The sequence below is a fragment of the Lytechinus pictus genome, chromosome 13 (assembly GCF_037042905.1).
Source record: "Lytechinus pictus isolate F3 Inbred chromosome 13, Lp3.0, whole genome shotgun sequence".
In the NCBI taxonomy this organism is placed as follows: domain Eukaryota; kingdom Metazoa; phylum Echinodermata; class Echinoidea; order Temnopleuroida; family Toxopneustidae; genus Lytechinus; species Lytechinus pictus.
In genome coordinates this window covers 5,352,240-5,369,654 of record NC_087257.1, presented here as the reverse complement: position 1 = coordinate 5,369,654, position 17,415 = coordinate 5,352,240, and the positions used below count along the sequence as shown (strand labels likewise).

The 17,415-nt window shown below is 35.7% G+C and overlaps 1 protein-coding gene across 2 annotated transcripts; it reads left to right on the top strand.

Annotated features, from left to right (window-relative positions):
* Positions 1–1,785: 1,785 nt before the first annotated feature.
* Positions 1,786–16,370, top strand: LOC135156392 (uncharacterized). Of its 2 annotated transcripts, none has more exons than XM_064108762.1 (7): positions 1,786–1,892; positions 4,786–5,038; positions 5,930–6,197; positions 7,219–7,340; positions 10,730–11,229; positions 12,278–12,405; positions 12,645–16,370. In XM_064108762.1, exons 3-5 carry the CDS (start codon positions 5,985–5,987, stop codon positions 10,731–10,733), a joined length of 339 nt encoding a protein of 112 aa, XP_063964832.1. In that variant the 5' UTR covers positions 1,786–1,892; positions 4,786–5,038; positions 5,930–5,984; the 3' UTR covers positions 10,734–11,229; positions 12,278–12,405; positions 12,645–16,370. The 2 variants fall into 2 exon arrangements, with proteins under 2 accessions (XP_063964832.1, XP_063964831.1); XM_064108761.1 differs by having other exon boundaries at positions 5,927–6,197.
* Positions 16,371–17,415: the final 1,045 nt, after the last annotated feature.

The window sequence follows — 17,415 nt, the reverse complement described above, 5'->3', positions numbered from 1 at the left end:
ATTTTTAATAAATGATCGGAAACAGACCTGTTAAGGACTGTTTACAGCTACCCACGAATATTGTACATATATCAATAATGGGAGCGTGAAGCGGCCTAAATAATTGACATTCTAAGCACTTTTTGTAATCATAAATGGGATAGGTACATGTATGTAACTAAACAATTTGGAAGAAAATTAAGATTTTAGACCTAAAAGCGGGACACTCTATTCATATTTTGTATATTATGAATAGGATATGGTTAATTGGGTATCATTGATAATTATTGATATTCTGATCTGAAACTGGATAAGCCTATTTTAAATAAAGAACATGCAGGCTATCTCAATAAACACGCGTGCGCATATTTTAGATTTAGACCTAGAATCTTGGCATTCTGAATACATTTTTATAATCATGAAGATCAATAATGCAAGCGCGAGCTGAAAACATTTGATATTACGATCTGAAGAGGGTCAATTTAAAAAACTATTTCAAGTACTGTGTAGGAAAACTGTGAAGTGGATGTGGATCACACTTTATAATGAAAGATTTGTTTATCTAACATGCGTAATGACAACGTGGAAGTTTTTGTTTTTAAGGCTTGACAACTAGAAATAAAAAAATAGGCCTACGTTTTGACAGTCACATCTGAAAATTGATATTTTGAGAACTTTATGGAATACACGAAGACAAGGAACTTGGCAATCAAATAATGCGACCACGCAGCGTGAGCTTAAAATGTTGATAATTATGTAGACCATATTAACGGACATTTTACAGAGTGTATTAAATTTGTTTAAAAAAAAAATAATAATGAAAGCTCGATGTCCGAGATGAAATATGTTTTGTATATTGACTTCAAAACTTGACATTTTAAGCTCCATATCAGCCTATTGAGCAAGATATGAATCTCATCGAACAGGAAATTCGAGCGTGAAGAGCGAGCGAAAATTTTATTTAGTAACATGAAAGATTTTTTGTTTTGCAAGTCTCACTCGTCTTCCTCCTCTTATTTTCCTCTTCTTTTTTCCTTCTGTCTTTCCCCTTCTCTTTTCTTTCTCTTTTTTTTTTTGCTCCGCCAATTTTTTCAGGGGGGGCAGCCGGGGTGGGGGGCATATGCCCCCCTGCCCCCCCCCCCCTGTAGCTACGCCACTGTTAACATCCAATACTCATGCATGAATTATATATCATTATGAAGCTAAGATTCCCCTATTTCTGTTGGCATATTCAACTGAAAATTAATTTCTGGTGACTTTTGTGGGGTAATGTAGCAATGTCAAAATCAATATTTCCCCAAATATTACCATTTCACTAAGCTACATAAATTTAAAGAGAGTTTAAGGATATTACTTAATTTCATACACTTATTTGTATGATTAAGTTACATTTCTCCATTTTATAGCACCTTCCAGAATACCAGGGGTGCTGCCTATGGAGAATAATAAATGAATCACCCCAAGGCAAATCTATCACCTCTGCTTCCCAGGGCCATGGCATCACCTAATGTTTTGTTGTTCAGTAGAGAGGTTTGAAGGCAAGCGGGTTAAGATCAGTGCAAATACAAATGGAAATCTATCCTGAAACTGTTTAAGGCAAGTTTTAAGAATGCTTAGTTGATAGGTTACCAAAACCTTGTTGATATCATGGATCTCTGAATGAATGATTAAGCCCACCAAACCATACAGTAGATCTGAAACTTAGGCAATAATTTTGTTAGACTTCTTGCAACAGTTCTGAGATCTACTGAAGTATTAATAAGTCATTTTAATTTGTATTTTATCTATTCAAGATCAACCCTCCCAATGAAGAAAACGTCTGATGGTTTATTTTGCTGACAGAGAGACAGAGTCTGACTCCTCTCATTGCTCTGAAGCTGTATCACGTACGTGTAGAAGGAACTTCAGCAAAAGTAAGCTATTTTTAAGTTAAAATTTTACATAATGATAATTTTATGTTACATTTTGCACTTTGTTTTACCTGTACAAACCACAATGTAACTTGTAAGATAATGATGATAATAGCAGGGCCCGCTGGGAGATCAGGTTTTGGAACTGCATGAGTGGCTACCTAGTTATTAAATGAGCTACTATGGGCTAAGGAACGAATGAGAGCATTTGTCGTTTGATAAATCAATTGGAATCTTAATTTGTAACTGTCAATCTAGATCTAACTGATTAGACTGACAAGAGTAATCTTGATTTGGTAGTCATTGCATTTTCATATGTCTGTTGTCACAACATTTGGGAAATTAATTTGAAACTATTTCCATGTCACAATATCACAATTAAAGGTCATTTCAGGTTAACTCGCATTAAACGGGGGGAGGCTGGGAGGGGGTCCCCAACAAATTTTTTCACTATGCAGCTGCGCGAATATTTTTTTTTTCCGCGCTGCTCCCTGACTTTTACTTTTAAATATTGCACATCTTTTGAAACCAAATTTGTGATGCCTGGGTATGCGGTTGAGAAATAACAACATTTTTTAAAGCACATGTACATGTACATGTAAGACCTGCAATTGCTCCAAAATGTGATTCTGTATACAATGCAAACTCTGTTTCTCAACCAAAAATCATAAATGTATGCACATTTTATTTTTGTTTATGTTTTGTGCTATTATTGATTGCGAAAGGGTCAGGGTTGGCTGATTTAAATCACGTTGATTTAAATCACTTCCATTGAAACGTGTACTAATTATTGAATTTTTTTTTATTTGTGGCTAATTTATTTTTAATCAAAATTGAAAGATTTTATCAACTTTATATCATCAAAACATGAATAAATACTTCATATCTACTCTCCAAACAATTGAAATCATGTCATTAAAAATCAGGATGATATTGCATTATAGCCTATAAAGTGGTGAACACTCGCCCCCTACTCCACTTGCACTATGATTTTAAAAAATCATTGATTTTAAATAACTTACATTGAAACATGTACAAATGATTGACATGTGGCAGTAATATTTTTTTTTACTCAAAACAGAAAGATTTTATCAACGTTATATCATCAAAACAAAATCCTTCATATCTACTCAAAACAATTGAAATCATATGTTTAAGACAGGTTGATCTTGCAATGTAGCCTATATCGGTTAACACTTTATACGCAGCTGTACACCCACAGCAATAATGGTACTCCAGAACAAAAAAAATATGTTTAAAAAAAGGAATTCAAAGAGTAAAAACTGAATTTATACTATCATAGGCCTGAATTTAGCCAAGGCCTGTTCATACTTTCTGTACAATTGTGCTCATTCAGCAGGTACACTGAGAAAGGTTCAATAATGCACAGAAAATTGAGTGCAATAATACACAAAATCTGCATTGTCCCTGGTTTTATCCCATTAGTACGTGTATTTAAAGCTGTAGAACCAGGTGTTCTTATTCCTAGCAAAACTGCTAAGAACTGCCAAATTAATATTTCAGGTTTATTGTACTAGAAACCTCCCACTTCCCCGATTGTACGAAAAGAAATAATTAAAATAAACTTGCAACTTTTTCCCAGTAAGTCACAGCTTTGCAAACAATGCTTTGAACAGTAAAAAATTCCAATTGTGGCTCAAATAACAAAGGATGTTTAACAAATAAAAAAAATTGTAGTTTTCTTTAACACATTATTTTCTGTTCTTGGCATGAAAATCGAGAATGTTTCTCTTTGGAGAATGTGAGTTTCTGAGTCATGGAATTCTTCCAAAGAAACTGATCCTCGTTTCATGTTTGAATAGGAATACGGTACTAACTTTGCTGTACCAAGACCCAAACCATTCAGTAGGAGCTAAATACCTTATACGAGAGGATGCAGAAAACAGCCACGTCATCATGTCTTTCAATACGGTACTCAATATAAATTCTATTTTGACTGGAGTTTATTATCATGAAACTGAATAGAACTTAATAATAATTTTAGTTTCAAAATGTATGATTTTGATTATGACTTCAGTGTAAGGGTTATATTTTTGGTGTTTCCACTCTGTTTGAGAAATTTTTGTAAAAAAGAAAAATCAAATAAATCTGATTTAGATAAAAAAAATCTGATTTAAATAAAATAAATCTGATTTTTTTAATCTAAAAAAAATTCTTAAAAAATCGCCAACCCTGGAAACAAATTCCAACAAATTTCATGTAAAATAATAATGATGATTTGAATAAAACAAAGACATACATACACTATATAAAAAAAATAAAAGGCATACAAATTAATTATGTTTTGGCATTTTTTTTTGGGGGGGGATATTTGTTAGAAATGAAGAATTTGATATTTTCACCAAAAATTAATATTTCACTATTTACATGTACATAAAGTGAGAGTTAACGAAAAGGCAAAAACCTTAAAGATTTACAGAAAATTTCATACTTATTTGCACAATTAATTACTAGTAATAAAAAATTAAAAAAAATAAAAATTTAAAAAAAGCTTAACTATACAACTGTCTTGTGGTTTACATATGGCTCGAGGTGCATGCAAATTTCTGTGGTGATCTTGCAATCAGCGGCCAAGATCTGAAGGGGGGGGGGATCATTCGACCCCCCAGTAATTCATGGTCTGAAATAACCTAGTTAAATTAGGGTTAAGAGATTTTTGTCTCACCTGCATAGCAGAGTGAGACTATAGGTGCCGCTTTTTCCGACGTCGGCGTCAACACCAAATCTTAACCGAAGGTTAAGTTTTTGAAATGACAGCATAACTTAAAAAGTATATGGACCTCGTTCATGAAACTTGGCCAAAAGGTGAATCAAGTATTACTGAACATCCTGGTACATTCATGCCCTGATGTTTTTGTTTTTGATGACTTTACAGAGCGAAATGCAGCCTGTCTGGAATTAGCGGCAATACTGAGGATGAAATGCTGCAGAAGTTATTGTCTTCATAAGATATTTGAAGAATAGATGCAAGCAAGGCCCGCAGAAGATTTCAGAACAATACTCTAGCAGATCAGAGGCTATGGATTTTGCAGTACCTTATTGAACATCACAACTTTGTAAACATGGGTGGAGACTCATCCTTGGGATTACTAGGACCCGCTTATGGAAGATGGAGTCAGGATTAGCAGGTAAATGGTTCAAGAGGTATCCTTTAACATGACTAGTACCATTCTTGTAAAATTAAATCATGATCAGGATCTGGTTCTGCTATAATCATTGGTGCAGGAGCTAAACCCAGCAAGCTTATAAAGGACAATTCTTTGGTTCACTTGATAGTCACAGATGTCTTTTCCCAAACATTACAATTATTCAAGCACAAATTCCATGTGAAAATGGGTCTCTGTGCTTATTTAGGAGATGGGGAAGGGGAGTCTGCTTGTTTTAATCTCAAACAAGTCTTTAACATATTGTTATATGTGCATGCTGGAGAGAAAGATACATGTAATGAAGAGGAGTGCTGATATGATAAGACAACTGCAGGAGGCTTGATTGTAGGGATAGAGTAAAGAAAGTCAAAATCCTCCTTACAATTAATATCAAATTTTTTCGACGAATACTGGTCTAAAAAATGGACTTAAAAGCATTAAAATTGGACATATATAAGACCTTGGATATCAAAATTTAGTACACCCAAAATTTCACCAGCAGAAATGTGGTTGTCACCTATCTCTTTACTCAGTCTTTCCATTGCTTGGCTTGGAATTTAGAACGTAGATAATTCACCCAAATAGAATTTCAAAGGGTAAAAAATTACCAAGTACATGTACAAGGGTTACCAAGTTCAAATATTTGGAGGCAGGATATGATTTAAGGATCAAAGGTAATCAGAATTAATTGATAACATTTTAAAGTGATCACAATTTTAAAGCGATAGCAATTGTTGTACATGTGACCAGTGTAAATTAAGCTCAGGGAACAATATGAAAATTTTCTATTGATAATAATATTGTAGAAGATACATGTTTATAGTTTCTTTTGCTTTAAATGTACCACCTCGGTATTCATTTAACCTCCAGAAGGATTGGTGACATCTCGTCCATCAAATCACCATCATAAAGGACTTTTTTGTCTGTGATGACGTCAATGGTGTGGCTTAGTAAATTTGTCGATAAGTTTGGAGAGAAACTGCCAACCAACAACAAAATCCATCTTCCATCATGCCTTACACGTGGAAATGTGTATTGGATTATGAAGGAGGAAGTAGAAGAGCAAGGAGGTTCTGTTTGTAGTCAGCAATACTTCTTCCGCAAATGGAGACATGAAATGTCTCATGTTACCATTCCAAAGGTAGGTGATTCTCATGAGTATTTGCACTGTATATTTACAAAACTATTATACCTTTAACCATAAAAAAAACTGGGCTATTTTGATACCTGAGAAGACTGGGGCGGGGCTGATTCAGCCCCTCCCCCCATATGATCTTGGCCATTGATCGCGATGAAAATCTGCACTCGCATTACACATGGCATAATCTACAAAATGGTAAAATCAATTTTCAAAAATATTACATTGCTAATTAATTATGCCAATGTATTATGCTAATTTATGCATTAAAAAAACCTTTCCTCTATCTAAATAAGGCCCTTTTTGTTAAAAATAATTCAATATCGCAATTATTATTTTTATATATATCATTATTTCTAGAATTCTGATTGATTTCTTTGTTTTTTATTGATTTTTTTTATGGAAATCATTGTTACTCTGACCATAGACAACATAATATTTATTATGTTTAATCAGTGAAAGGAGAAAAGGTAATACATTTATGAACTTAGGCTAAAAACACTATTTGCATCGGATTTGAACAAAAATTCATGTTTTGGGGCAATTTGGGGTCTGTATGCACTAACAAAATATTGGGTAATTTTGGAACCATGTATTCAGGGGTCGCAAGTTTATTCTCAAAAGTTGTGTGAGACTTTAAAATGAAAATTTAGTCAATGGCGCAGTCAGACAATTTCGCACGGTAGATATATCACAAAAAATGTTGAGGGGAAATCTGAATCATAGGGTTAATTATAAAACCAGAGATTTTGCATTTTGTTGAAAAATTTGAAATAACTTCCTATTTCTATCACATTTCATGAAGCTGTTTTGAAACTAAGTAGATTTGATATACTTGACTATGTATTCCCCAACATAAACACAGGTCTTTAGGTGATCTACAATAATATAGCATACTTTGCTGGCTTTAGCAGTGCAGCTGCTACAATGGTATAGCACCCAACTATGATGATGTTTACTACTATTCCTTGAAAAATTTAGAAAATATAAATCGTGTAATTCTCACTTTATTTGTTCATTCCAGGTGAACCGGTTTTCGAAATGGGACATATGCACCAAACTGAAACCTTGCCTAGAGAAGACAACTGGCAGAGAAGAGAGACAAACTTTACTGCAAGAAAGAGAGTCACACCTTTTCCAGCAAAAGTAAGTTTCAATGAAATATTTGAATAATTTGATAGTGTATATGTACATGTATTTAGATTTAATTATCACAGTCTTCCAGGATAAGTATCATTTATATGTCATGGATGTCAGCCCGAAAGACTAGCCTCCACAATTATCAATCTTTATTCACTTGCCATCTTTCTTCCCTCTTCTTTTGTTTAAATGTGGTATTTTCAAAGTATATGCAGAGATACAATGTTGAGGGCTTGAGGCAATTTAAATTCACATTTCAGTGGTACGCGAGAGTTGCAGGGATAAGAACACTCAACACCACATGTAATCCTGGATGTCCATCATGTAATCTAACAGAATGTATTATAGAATTTGCAATTACTTCCTATTTCTATCAGAAATTTCATGAAGCTTTTTTATTTTACTAAGTAGAGACAACCGCGTAGCCAGGATTTCATTTTGGAGGGGGCGGTAAATGCACGCAAAGCGTGCCAACACTTACAAAGCGCGAAGCGCGCTCCCTAGGGGGTGGGTGCAGGAGGGGGAGTTTCCCCCTCCCGTGCGAAGCTTTCGGTGTTTCTTAAATTAAAATGAAAAGGAGCCGTCTCTCTTGTCTCTAGTACCTATATCAGCTCCAATTAAGTTGACTATATTTTGATTTTCAACCTTGTTTTTAAAAGTGATTGTGAACGCACAAAAAGGGATAAAATGGAGGAAATTACAATAATATTTACCCAGCGCGAAAGCTAAAGCGTTTTATCAAGTTTTTTCTAAAGAAAAGGGTCCTGAGATAAGGGTATTCCCTAAGTTATACTGAATGCTTCCCTTGGAAAGATCAGATATGATTACAAACAATTTAGCGGCAGTGCATATCTTTAACTCGCAAAACAAGAAGGGTATATGCCGGGAGGAGAGCAATAAAACTCTGAAATTTTAAAGGGCGGACGTTTCATCAAATGCAGATATCTCTACCCCATCGGCTCTAATTCAATCGATTTTCTAAGATTATTGAACTTCATTACAAGGAAAATAGTGCGCAAAAAGTTGAAACTTCTGTGATTTATTGAAATTATGTAAAAAAGGATGATGTATAATTTATTTGATTTATCCTTAATCGCTTAATTTTGAATGATAAAGAAACTTAAGTGTCATTCAAAATTTCAAACTGAGGGCGCAAAACAGTACAGGAGATGAATGTGCAGGGAAATTTTAATAGAATTTGATTTTTTTATTAAATACAAATTTTATACCTTCCTCTTTTATAATTAGGATCCTGTTTGCCCCCAAATTATGGTTGTTTAGTAATGAGCTGAAAAGCAGGAGAAGTTGCCTATATATGGAGGTGACGGCAGAAATTGATATAAAGATTTTACCCGCCCGGAGTCGACCCGACCAGAAGTTGCGCGATCAATTTGAAAAAAAAAAGATAACTTCATATACTTCGGCCTAACCTTACTCTTATTCCATGCCCTAATGTATACATTTAACTTTAACTGGCAAGATACACATAGCTGAGGTCGAAAAACAGGGTTAGAGAAAGGGTTAGGGAAACAAAGGAGAACGGCAAATATTGTAATTTAACTGCGTGCAGCGCGGAAACAAAATTCATATATATAAATTTAGAGCAAGAGTGAAGAAGTTTCTCTTCTGAGAAAAAAATGAAGAATAAAAAGAAAAACCCACAAAGCTACCTTTCTTCCCTTTCCTCCCTTCGCTTTTCCTTTTCTCCTCTCTTTTTTTTTTCTTTTTGGGGACGTTTGGGGGGGGGGGCGACCGCCCCCCCCCCGCCCCCCCTGGCTACGCGCCTGAGTAGAGAATGATTATCTTCTTTTCTAATTTCGAAAACAAATACAGTTTGGAAGCAACATTGCATAGAGAACCATGTGATCTATGTATTAGTATTGTGCAGGATAAACAGAAAAAAGTCATACGGTCACAGTGAAAGCAACTTTCCTTTCTTTCCAGTCATTGTTGTAGCTAGAAAATTGGTACTGTAAACAGCGAAGGGTATATTAACAGGCAAAGAGTAATTAGCTGAAAATTGATATTAAATTTTTTTTTCTGATGTCTGTTTTTTAATTTATTGTGTTTTCAACTTTTTGTTTTGCATTTTCGATGGACATCATCTGCAACTTTATTCAGAATATAAAGAAAATATTATCACTTGATTTTAATCATTAAATGTAGAAATGGTGATATATTTATGAATTTGGCATTACATCACAATTTGCATTGGATCTGTAGAGGAAATTTTTTGGAGCAGTTTTGGGCCTGATGCACACTTTACAAATGTGTACTGACTGAGGGGTCGCAAATTTGGTTTCGACAGTTTTGCGAGACTTGAAAAAAAGTCTTAGAATGAGTCAGCACCAGCTTTTCATGTTACAGATATGATGTAAAATTGTCTGGAAAGTCCCCCCCCCCCTTTTAGGATTAAGTTTTTGCATTTTCAATACACAAAAAGTGTACATTCTTATTCCATGAATTTTAGAAAAACAAATAGTTATCAAGTATCACTGAAAATATGACATGAATTTCAGGTCAATATTTTTCTCAATATTGGGCTATTCTTTTACAATGTTCCATTTAATTATGTTTATTATCTTAACCCTATTTCGCCTGGGCTAATTTAGAATGGCATAGCCCGGGGAGACGTACCTGTTGTTTTTGCTTTCCCCCTTCAAACCTCGGATGTTCATTCCGCTTGATCGCGACAAAAATTTTCATGCACACACCCAAGACGTAATCTCCACAATTCGATTGTCAATTGTACTAAACTTATTCAAATTTATGTTTAATCAATTAAATATGTTACCGTAATTTATACATTAAATCATAAGTTGGCTGTGAATCTTTAAAAATACCCCCAAAACTGCTAGATTTTGATCTGGACAGTCTAGACAGGATTATTATGAAATGTTTTAAAAATGTCAATTTTTAAAACTTATGTTTTTCATTGTTTTTCGTTGGAAATCAACGGCAAATTTTTTCAGTCATAACTAACATGAATTCTATTGCTTTTAATCAGTAAAAATAAAAATCATGATACATTTATGAATTTTAGCTGCATGCAGAATTTGCATTTGATTTGTACATGAAATCAAAATTTTAAGCAAATTTTGTTCTTACATGCACTTAATGTTTACGTAACATCGGAATTTGGTCTTAAAAGTTGCATGAGGCTTAATAAAGGAAATAAGTCATGAAACGTCGCAGCACAATATTTTCTTGTTACAGATTTATCATGAAAGATGTTGAGAGGGCAAAAACAGCCCCCCCTGGCTGGATAGGGTTAAGCTCTGAACAGATATTTAATTTATCATTTCGCAGAACAATGTGTATCCCGGGAAAGTGTTATAAAATAATCTACCATAATTTTATTTGTTATATTCTTTTTCTTATCATTTTCAATGCAGGTAAAGGTAGGATTTTTAATGAAGGGCCACGCACACGAGGACATTGACCAGCTATTCACCCGGGTTTCAACATGCATAACAACGGCAAAACATACCAACACTTTCATCTCTGCTTCATCATATCCCACTCTCTTATCGAAAACCAAATACCACATCGGAAAGACTCAACGCCGTCAACAATGTGAGAGACTGGCTCAAACCTTGCCTGAACAAGATGTCACTGCACAGCTTTCCACATCAATTTAGAATCACAAAACACAATGGAAAAGCTGTGAACATTACACACCAAGAAGTGGAGCAACAGCAGTGAATGGCAGGCTACAACTGGATGGGATAACATCATCACACATCACCCTCCAGGCCAACCATCCATTGTCCCTAAAGTACATGATGCTATTACACTTACCAACCTCCAACGGGATATGCCAAAGTATGCCCCTACTTTAGTATTGAAGAAAGACAGGAATGGGAGAATCTGCTAGCTAGCATGGAGGAAGGTGGTAAGTACAGTAGATCATCTTCATGTCTTTGTATTGGCTTTGTTTGTAAGAGGGAGGGCAAGGTTGCTGAAATGGCCGATAAATTTTTTAATTTGATGTGGCTTCCATTATGAACTTCAATAGTCCTAGGTATATGAGGAAGTAATTTTCCGCATTAATTTTGTTGACAGGTGTTGCAAAAGCTTTTTAAAAAGTATTGATGGACAAAATTTACAAAGAAGAAGAATTTCCTGTGGAAATAATAAAAAGTTTGTCACTCAATACTGGCATCTCCTTTATACGTACACCCTTAAAATTAAAAGTATTAAAAGGATGAAAGCATTTATTTATTCACATGTCTAAACAGGTTCATAGGATCAAAGATATAATGACTGTTTTGCATCTTAGTCCTGTTGTATGAAAATAGTAATTATTATATCCTACATAAATTAAATCCTGTATGCTGATTGGTTTAAATAGCATCATGTGACCAAACATATTCTCATTATTTTGCGGTGATGTCGAAAATGAAAGCCCATGGAAGAAAATGTGCTATTCCGTTATCACTGACGTCACTCGCAAGCACTAATACGCGCACTGAGCGCGTAGCTAAGCACTTCAGGAAAAGCAGGTCAGTCACTGAGTCAGCAGGGCTGGTTTGGTTCAGAAAAAAAAAAAAAGGATGCGCAAGAACTAGATTATCAAGATCTATTGCTCTAACATATTAAAGTAGGATATAAAAAACAAATATACCAGGCCATTATTTGGAAAACTATAGAGGGAATTATTCATCCTCGGTTGTACTGGCAAAATCATTATTTTTCCCTCGGGGCTTCGCCCCTCGGGGAAAAATAGTAATGCCAGTCCAACCTCGTATGAATAATTCCCGCTATACTCACTCAAAGCCTGGTATATTTTATACTATAATAAGGTATGATTAATATCAATAGGGGATAAGGGTTGGAACTTCCAATCATTTATGCAAGCACTTATAGTTTGAAATTTGGGTCGGATTTATCTTACCACTTGTGCATATACTTCTTTTCATTCTATTGGGGATTTTTTTTAGGAATAGAAGACTCTGGTAAATGGCCACTGGTGGATATATTGATGGATAAAGAGTATCAGAATACACCACAAAGACATCTTGATCCAACTTCGGAATTCTCAAATGATGTACAGTAACCTATTCAAGCGGTAAGTAAATGTGTAAAAGTAGCCAAATTAATCCTGCCAGTACCCGCTTTCCTCACTTGGGTTGATTGCAGCACAATGTGGTTCAATTTCTTGCTGAAGAAAGTTAACCCATAGCTGGGATTCCAAACACTCAGAATTAATTACTTGTGCCCCATAATATGTTCATGTGCACTATAACACTGTTAACTTGTATTGCCTTTGTAATAAATATTTAGATTTTTCTCATTGCAATATTTCAGGTCCATCTAGGAACTAAGCAGAAAAGGCCTCAACAGAAGAGTTCAGTAATGAGTGGCCGCGAGTGAGCAAAGTGTTGGAAATGACTTGAGACAGTGTGAAGCTGCATTGGTACTCAGGATCAGAAACGTCCACGTGGATATCACCTACCACATCAGTTCAAGGACAGGTCAGCTGTACACAGGAGAAGTCTCTCTTCAAGAAGTCATTTCTTTCCCCTACAGTCTCACTAAAACAAACAAATTACCATAGGATATCCAGTGTCACTTGAAGGAAAAACGTGAAGAATACTTTGCATATTAGGTCTGTATGAACATACACTGTATTCATACCAATTTGGAATGAGTTTGTTTGTCCAGGAATCAAAAGCTGTATGTCTATATGGAAGCCACTTGAATTATGTATTTTTGTGATATTACAATGTACCTATATGTTTCCACATTGGATATGGTGCCCGGGGGGGCCACTTACATTGACGAGTGGATACCATGCGCGACCAAAAAATTATGTAAAAAGGATGTCTTATTCAAGATTGGGCACGTTACGTACGTAACAAGGGTGTCAAAAACACAAAAATAATGGAAAAAGGGTATCTATTTCGCTAGGAAAGTTACGTGTTTAGGGTCAAATTTGCGGGAATGATGAAACAAAATTAAAATGTTTTATAAAGGATGTCCTCTTTGCCCCAACACTACGTGTTTAGAGTCCGATTTGCGCGAGGTGTGGAAGGTGGGGCCGTGCACCAAATGGTGTGTAAAGGTAAAACCGACGACCGACGGACCCGTGACATAACATATAGCTGTACTTGTTTAGGGGTTCATTTCAGGGAATACTTGCCAAGAGTGTTGATTTGTTACCAATACTTGTTAAGGGTAGGGTTTCAGACGCCAATACTTGTTAAGGGGTGCATTTTCGGAATATGGAAAATACTTGTTTAGGGTGCTTTTCGAGACCCCATGGTCGCGCATGGTATCCACTCGTCAATGGAAGTGGCCCCCCTGGGATATGGTGATAATTTCCAGGGTTTATCTTCACATAATTTTGATCACCTACATGTATCTACATTTAGAAGAGATAAATGCACAATGATTGATAGAGAGTTGGTACCTGAAGTAGGTAATGAATTGAGTTCCACTGCCAATGGAAAGTTTACCCTCTCAGTGCTCAAGAGGTAAGCTCCTTACCATGGAACTCATTATGCAACATTTGCGTATACTGAACAGGCACAAATAACGATTTTCTGTAATGGCACATGTCAGTTGTCTCTCAAACAACAATTTTAAGTCAGACTATGTGAGAAAGAAATTATACATCAACTGGAACCATCTGAAGACCTTTCATTGATTGCATAGTGCAATATAGTTGAATGAGTTTTATTGTCTTGCCTGCCTAGCTGAGTGAGACAATAGGGGTCACTTTTCCGACAGCGGCAGTGTCGTCAACATTGAAATCTTAACCAAGTGGTAATTCCATAAAATATGTAGTCCGATGTGGGACTTTCATGAAATTTTCTGTCTCTGATTTCTGGTTCTCTTGACAGTCTGTAATGTTCTATAACGTCCATGATTCGGTCAGTTTATGAAGTTGAAGTAAGAATTTAGAAAAATGGGGGTCGGATGTACAAAAAGGCTTATCATTTTATGGAATTTCCCCAAGGTTAAGTTTTTGTCTCGCCTGCATAGCAGAGTGAGACTATAGGCGCCGCTTTTTCGACGGTGGGCGTCGTCAACATTGAAATCTTAACCAAGGTTAAGTTTTTCAAATGTCATCATAACTTAGAAAGTATATGGGCCTAGTTCATGAAACTTGAACAAGGGTAATCAAGTATGACTAAACATCCTGCTTGAGTTTCAGGTCACATGACCAAGGTCAAAGGTCATTTAGGGTCAATGAACTTATACCATGTTGGGGGAATCAATATCGAAATTTTAACCAAGGTCCAGTTTTTGTCTCACCTGCATAGCAGAGTGAGACTATAGGCGCCGCTTTTCCGACGGCGACGGCGGCGGCGTCAACACCAAATCTTAACCTGAGGTTAAGTTTTTGAAATGACAGCATAACTTAGAAAGTATATGGACCTAGTTCATGAAACTTGGCCATAAGGTTAATCAAGTATTACTGAACATCCTGCCTGAGTTTCATGTCACATGACCAAGGTCAAAGGTCATTTAGGGTCAATGAACTTAGACCATGTTGGGGGAATCAACATCAAAATCTTAACCTAAGGTTAAGTTTTTGAAATGTCATCATAACTTAGAAAATATATGGACCTAGTTCATGAAACTTATACATAAGGTTAATCAAGTATCACTGAACATCCTGCATGAGTTTCACATCACATGACCAAGGTCAAAGGTCATTTAGGGTCAATGAACTTTGGCCGAATTGGGAGTATCTGTTGAATTACCATCATAACTTTGAAAGTTAATGGATCTGATTCATGAAACTTGGACATAATAGTAATCAAGTATTACTGAACATCCTGTGCAAGTTTCAGGTCACATGATCAAGGTCAAAGGTCATTTAGGGTCAATGAACTTTGGCCAAATTGGGGTATTTGTTGAATTACAGCCATAAATTTGAAAGTGTGTTGGTCTAGTTCATAAAACTTGGACATAATAGTAATCAAGTATCACTGAACATCCTGTGCGAGTTTCAGGTCACATGATCAAGGTCAAAGGTCATGTAAGGTCAAAGAACTTTGGCCACGTTGGGGGTATTTGTTGAATTGCCATCATATCTCTATAAGTGTATTGGTCTAGTTCATAAAACGTGGAAATAAGAGTAACCAAGTATCACTGAACATCTTGTGCGAGTTATAGTAGTTTTCAAAATAAGCACTGCTGCTATATTGAATCGCGTGATGCAGGTGAGACGGCCAGAGGCATTCCACTTGTTTGAAATGTTGTCATAACTTTGAAAGTATATGGACCTAGTTCATAAAACTTAGACATAAGGGTAATAGTGTATCACTAAAGATCCTGCTTGAGTTTCAGGTCACATGATTAAGGTCAAAGGTCACTTAGGGTCAAACTATGGCCATGTTGGGGTTATTTGAGGAATTATCATCATAACTTTAAAACTTTATGGATCTAGTTCATGAAACTTGGACATAAGAGCAACCATGTGTCCCTGAATATCATGTGTGAGTTTAGGTCACATGACTAATGTCAAAGGTCACTTAGGGTCAACGAACTTTGGCCATATTGGGGGTATAGGAGGAATTGTCAACATCCTAAGAATACTGGGGGGGGGCTGAATCAATTCAGCCCCCCCCCAGTATTCTTAGGATGATGACAATTCCTCCTATACCTCGACATTTTTCACGATAAATCCGCCGCTCGAAATTTTTTGACCACGTCGTTCACTGACTTTTTACTTTCAAGTCTCGCGCAATTTTTGAGACCAAAATTGTGACCCCCGGGTACGCGGTTCGGAAATTACGCAACATTTCATAAGTGCATGCAGACCCAAAATTACTCAAAAACGTGAATTTGTGTGCAAATCCAATGCAAATAATGTTTTTAGCCAAAATTCATAAAATGTATCATTATTTTGCCTTTTACTGCTTAAAATCAATTAATTTTATCTTGCTTATGGTCAAAATAAAGTCCTCGACAATTTCCATTGAAAAAACAATAGAAAACAAAAAGTCAAAAAACAAGGAAATACATAAGAAATTTAGAAAACAATAGAATACATAAGAAAATAAATGTGATGTTGAAATTTTGGAAAAATAAATTTGATCAGATGCCTATCTTGAGTCTGTGAAACAAAAATTAGAATTTTAGGGGCATTATTTTATTAATTAGAGCAAACTTATGATTTTACACATAAATTAGCATAATTAATGAGCAATGAGATTTTTCGCAAAATTTGATATTATAGTTTTGTAGATAATGCCATGGGTAAGGGGCGTGCCAATTTTCGTTGTGATCGTGCGATCGACGGCCGAGATCATAAGGAGGGGCTGAATCAGCCCCCCCCCCCCCCCCCCCGAGTCTTCTTAGGCGTCGAAATAGCCCAGTCTATTTAGGGTTAAAAGTCTATGGATCTAGTTCATGAAACTTTTACATAAGAGCAGCAATGTATCCCTGAATACCCTGTGTGCGTTTTAGGAACATGGCCAAGATCAAAGGTCATTTAAAGGTCAATGAACTCTGGCCATGTTGGGAGTATGTGTTGAATTGGCATCATAACTTAGGAAGTTTATGGATCTAGCTCATGAAACATCGACAGAAGGGTAATCAAATATGAATGATTGTTTTGCACATGTCTTAGGTTACATGATCATGGTCAAATGTCATTTTGGGTCAATGGACATAGTATTTTATTTTCGTATATACGTATTAGTGTTTTCTTCTGTGAATAATTATTCATTAGCTGTTTTCAAAGGAAGCACTGCTGCTATATCGAATTGCGTAATGCAGGCGAGACTGCCAGAGGGGTTCCACTTGTTGAAATGTCATCATAACTTACAAAGTGTATAGACCCAGTTCATGAAACTTATGAGGGAAATCAATTATTACTGAGCATCCTGCCTGAGTTTCAGGTCACATGACCAGGGTCAAAGGTCATTTAGGGTCAATGAACTAAGACCATGTTGGGAGAATGAATATCTAAATCTTAGCCTCGAGTATATATATTTATTTCTGTTTTTCATTGTTGTTGATGTAGTAGTTAATGTAATGGTGTAGCTTTGAAATTAAGATAAATTTATCCTCGTGTGGCCTTGAAATTAAGATAAATTTATCCTCGTGTAGCTTTGAAATT

Excerpts from the sequence above, each read along its gene's own strand:
- LOC135156392 (XM_064108762.1), top strand. The coding sequence starts at position 5,985 with ATGACGTCAATGGTGTGGCTTAGTAAATTTGTCGATAAGTTTGGAGAG. Across the intron at positions 6,198-7,218 it reads CTCATGTTACCATTCCAAAG|GTGAACCGGTTTTCGAAATG; the intron begins GTAGGTGATTCT and ends TGTTCATTCCAG.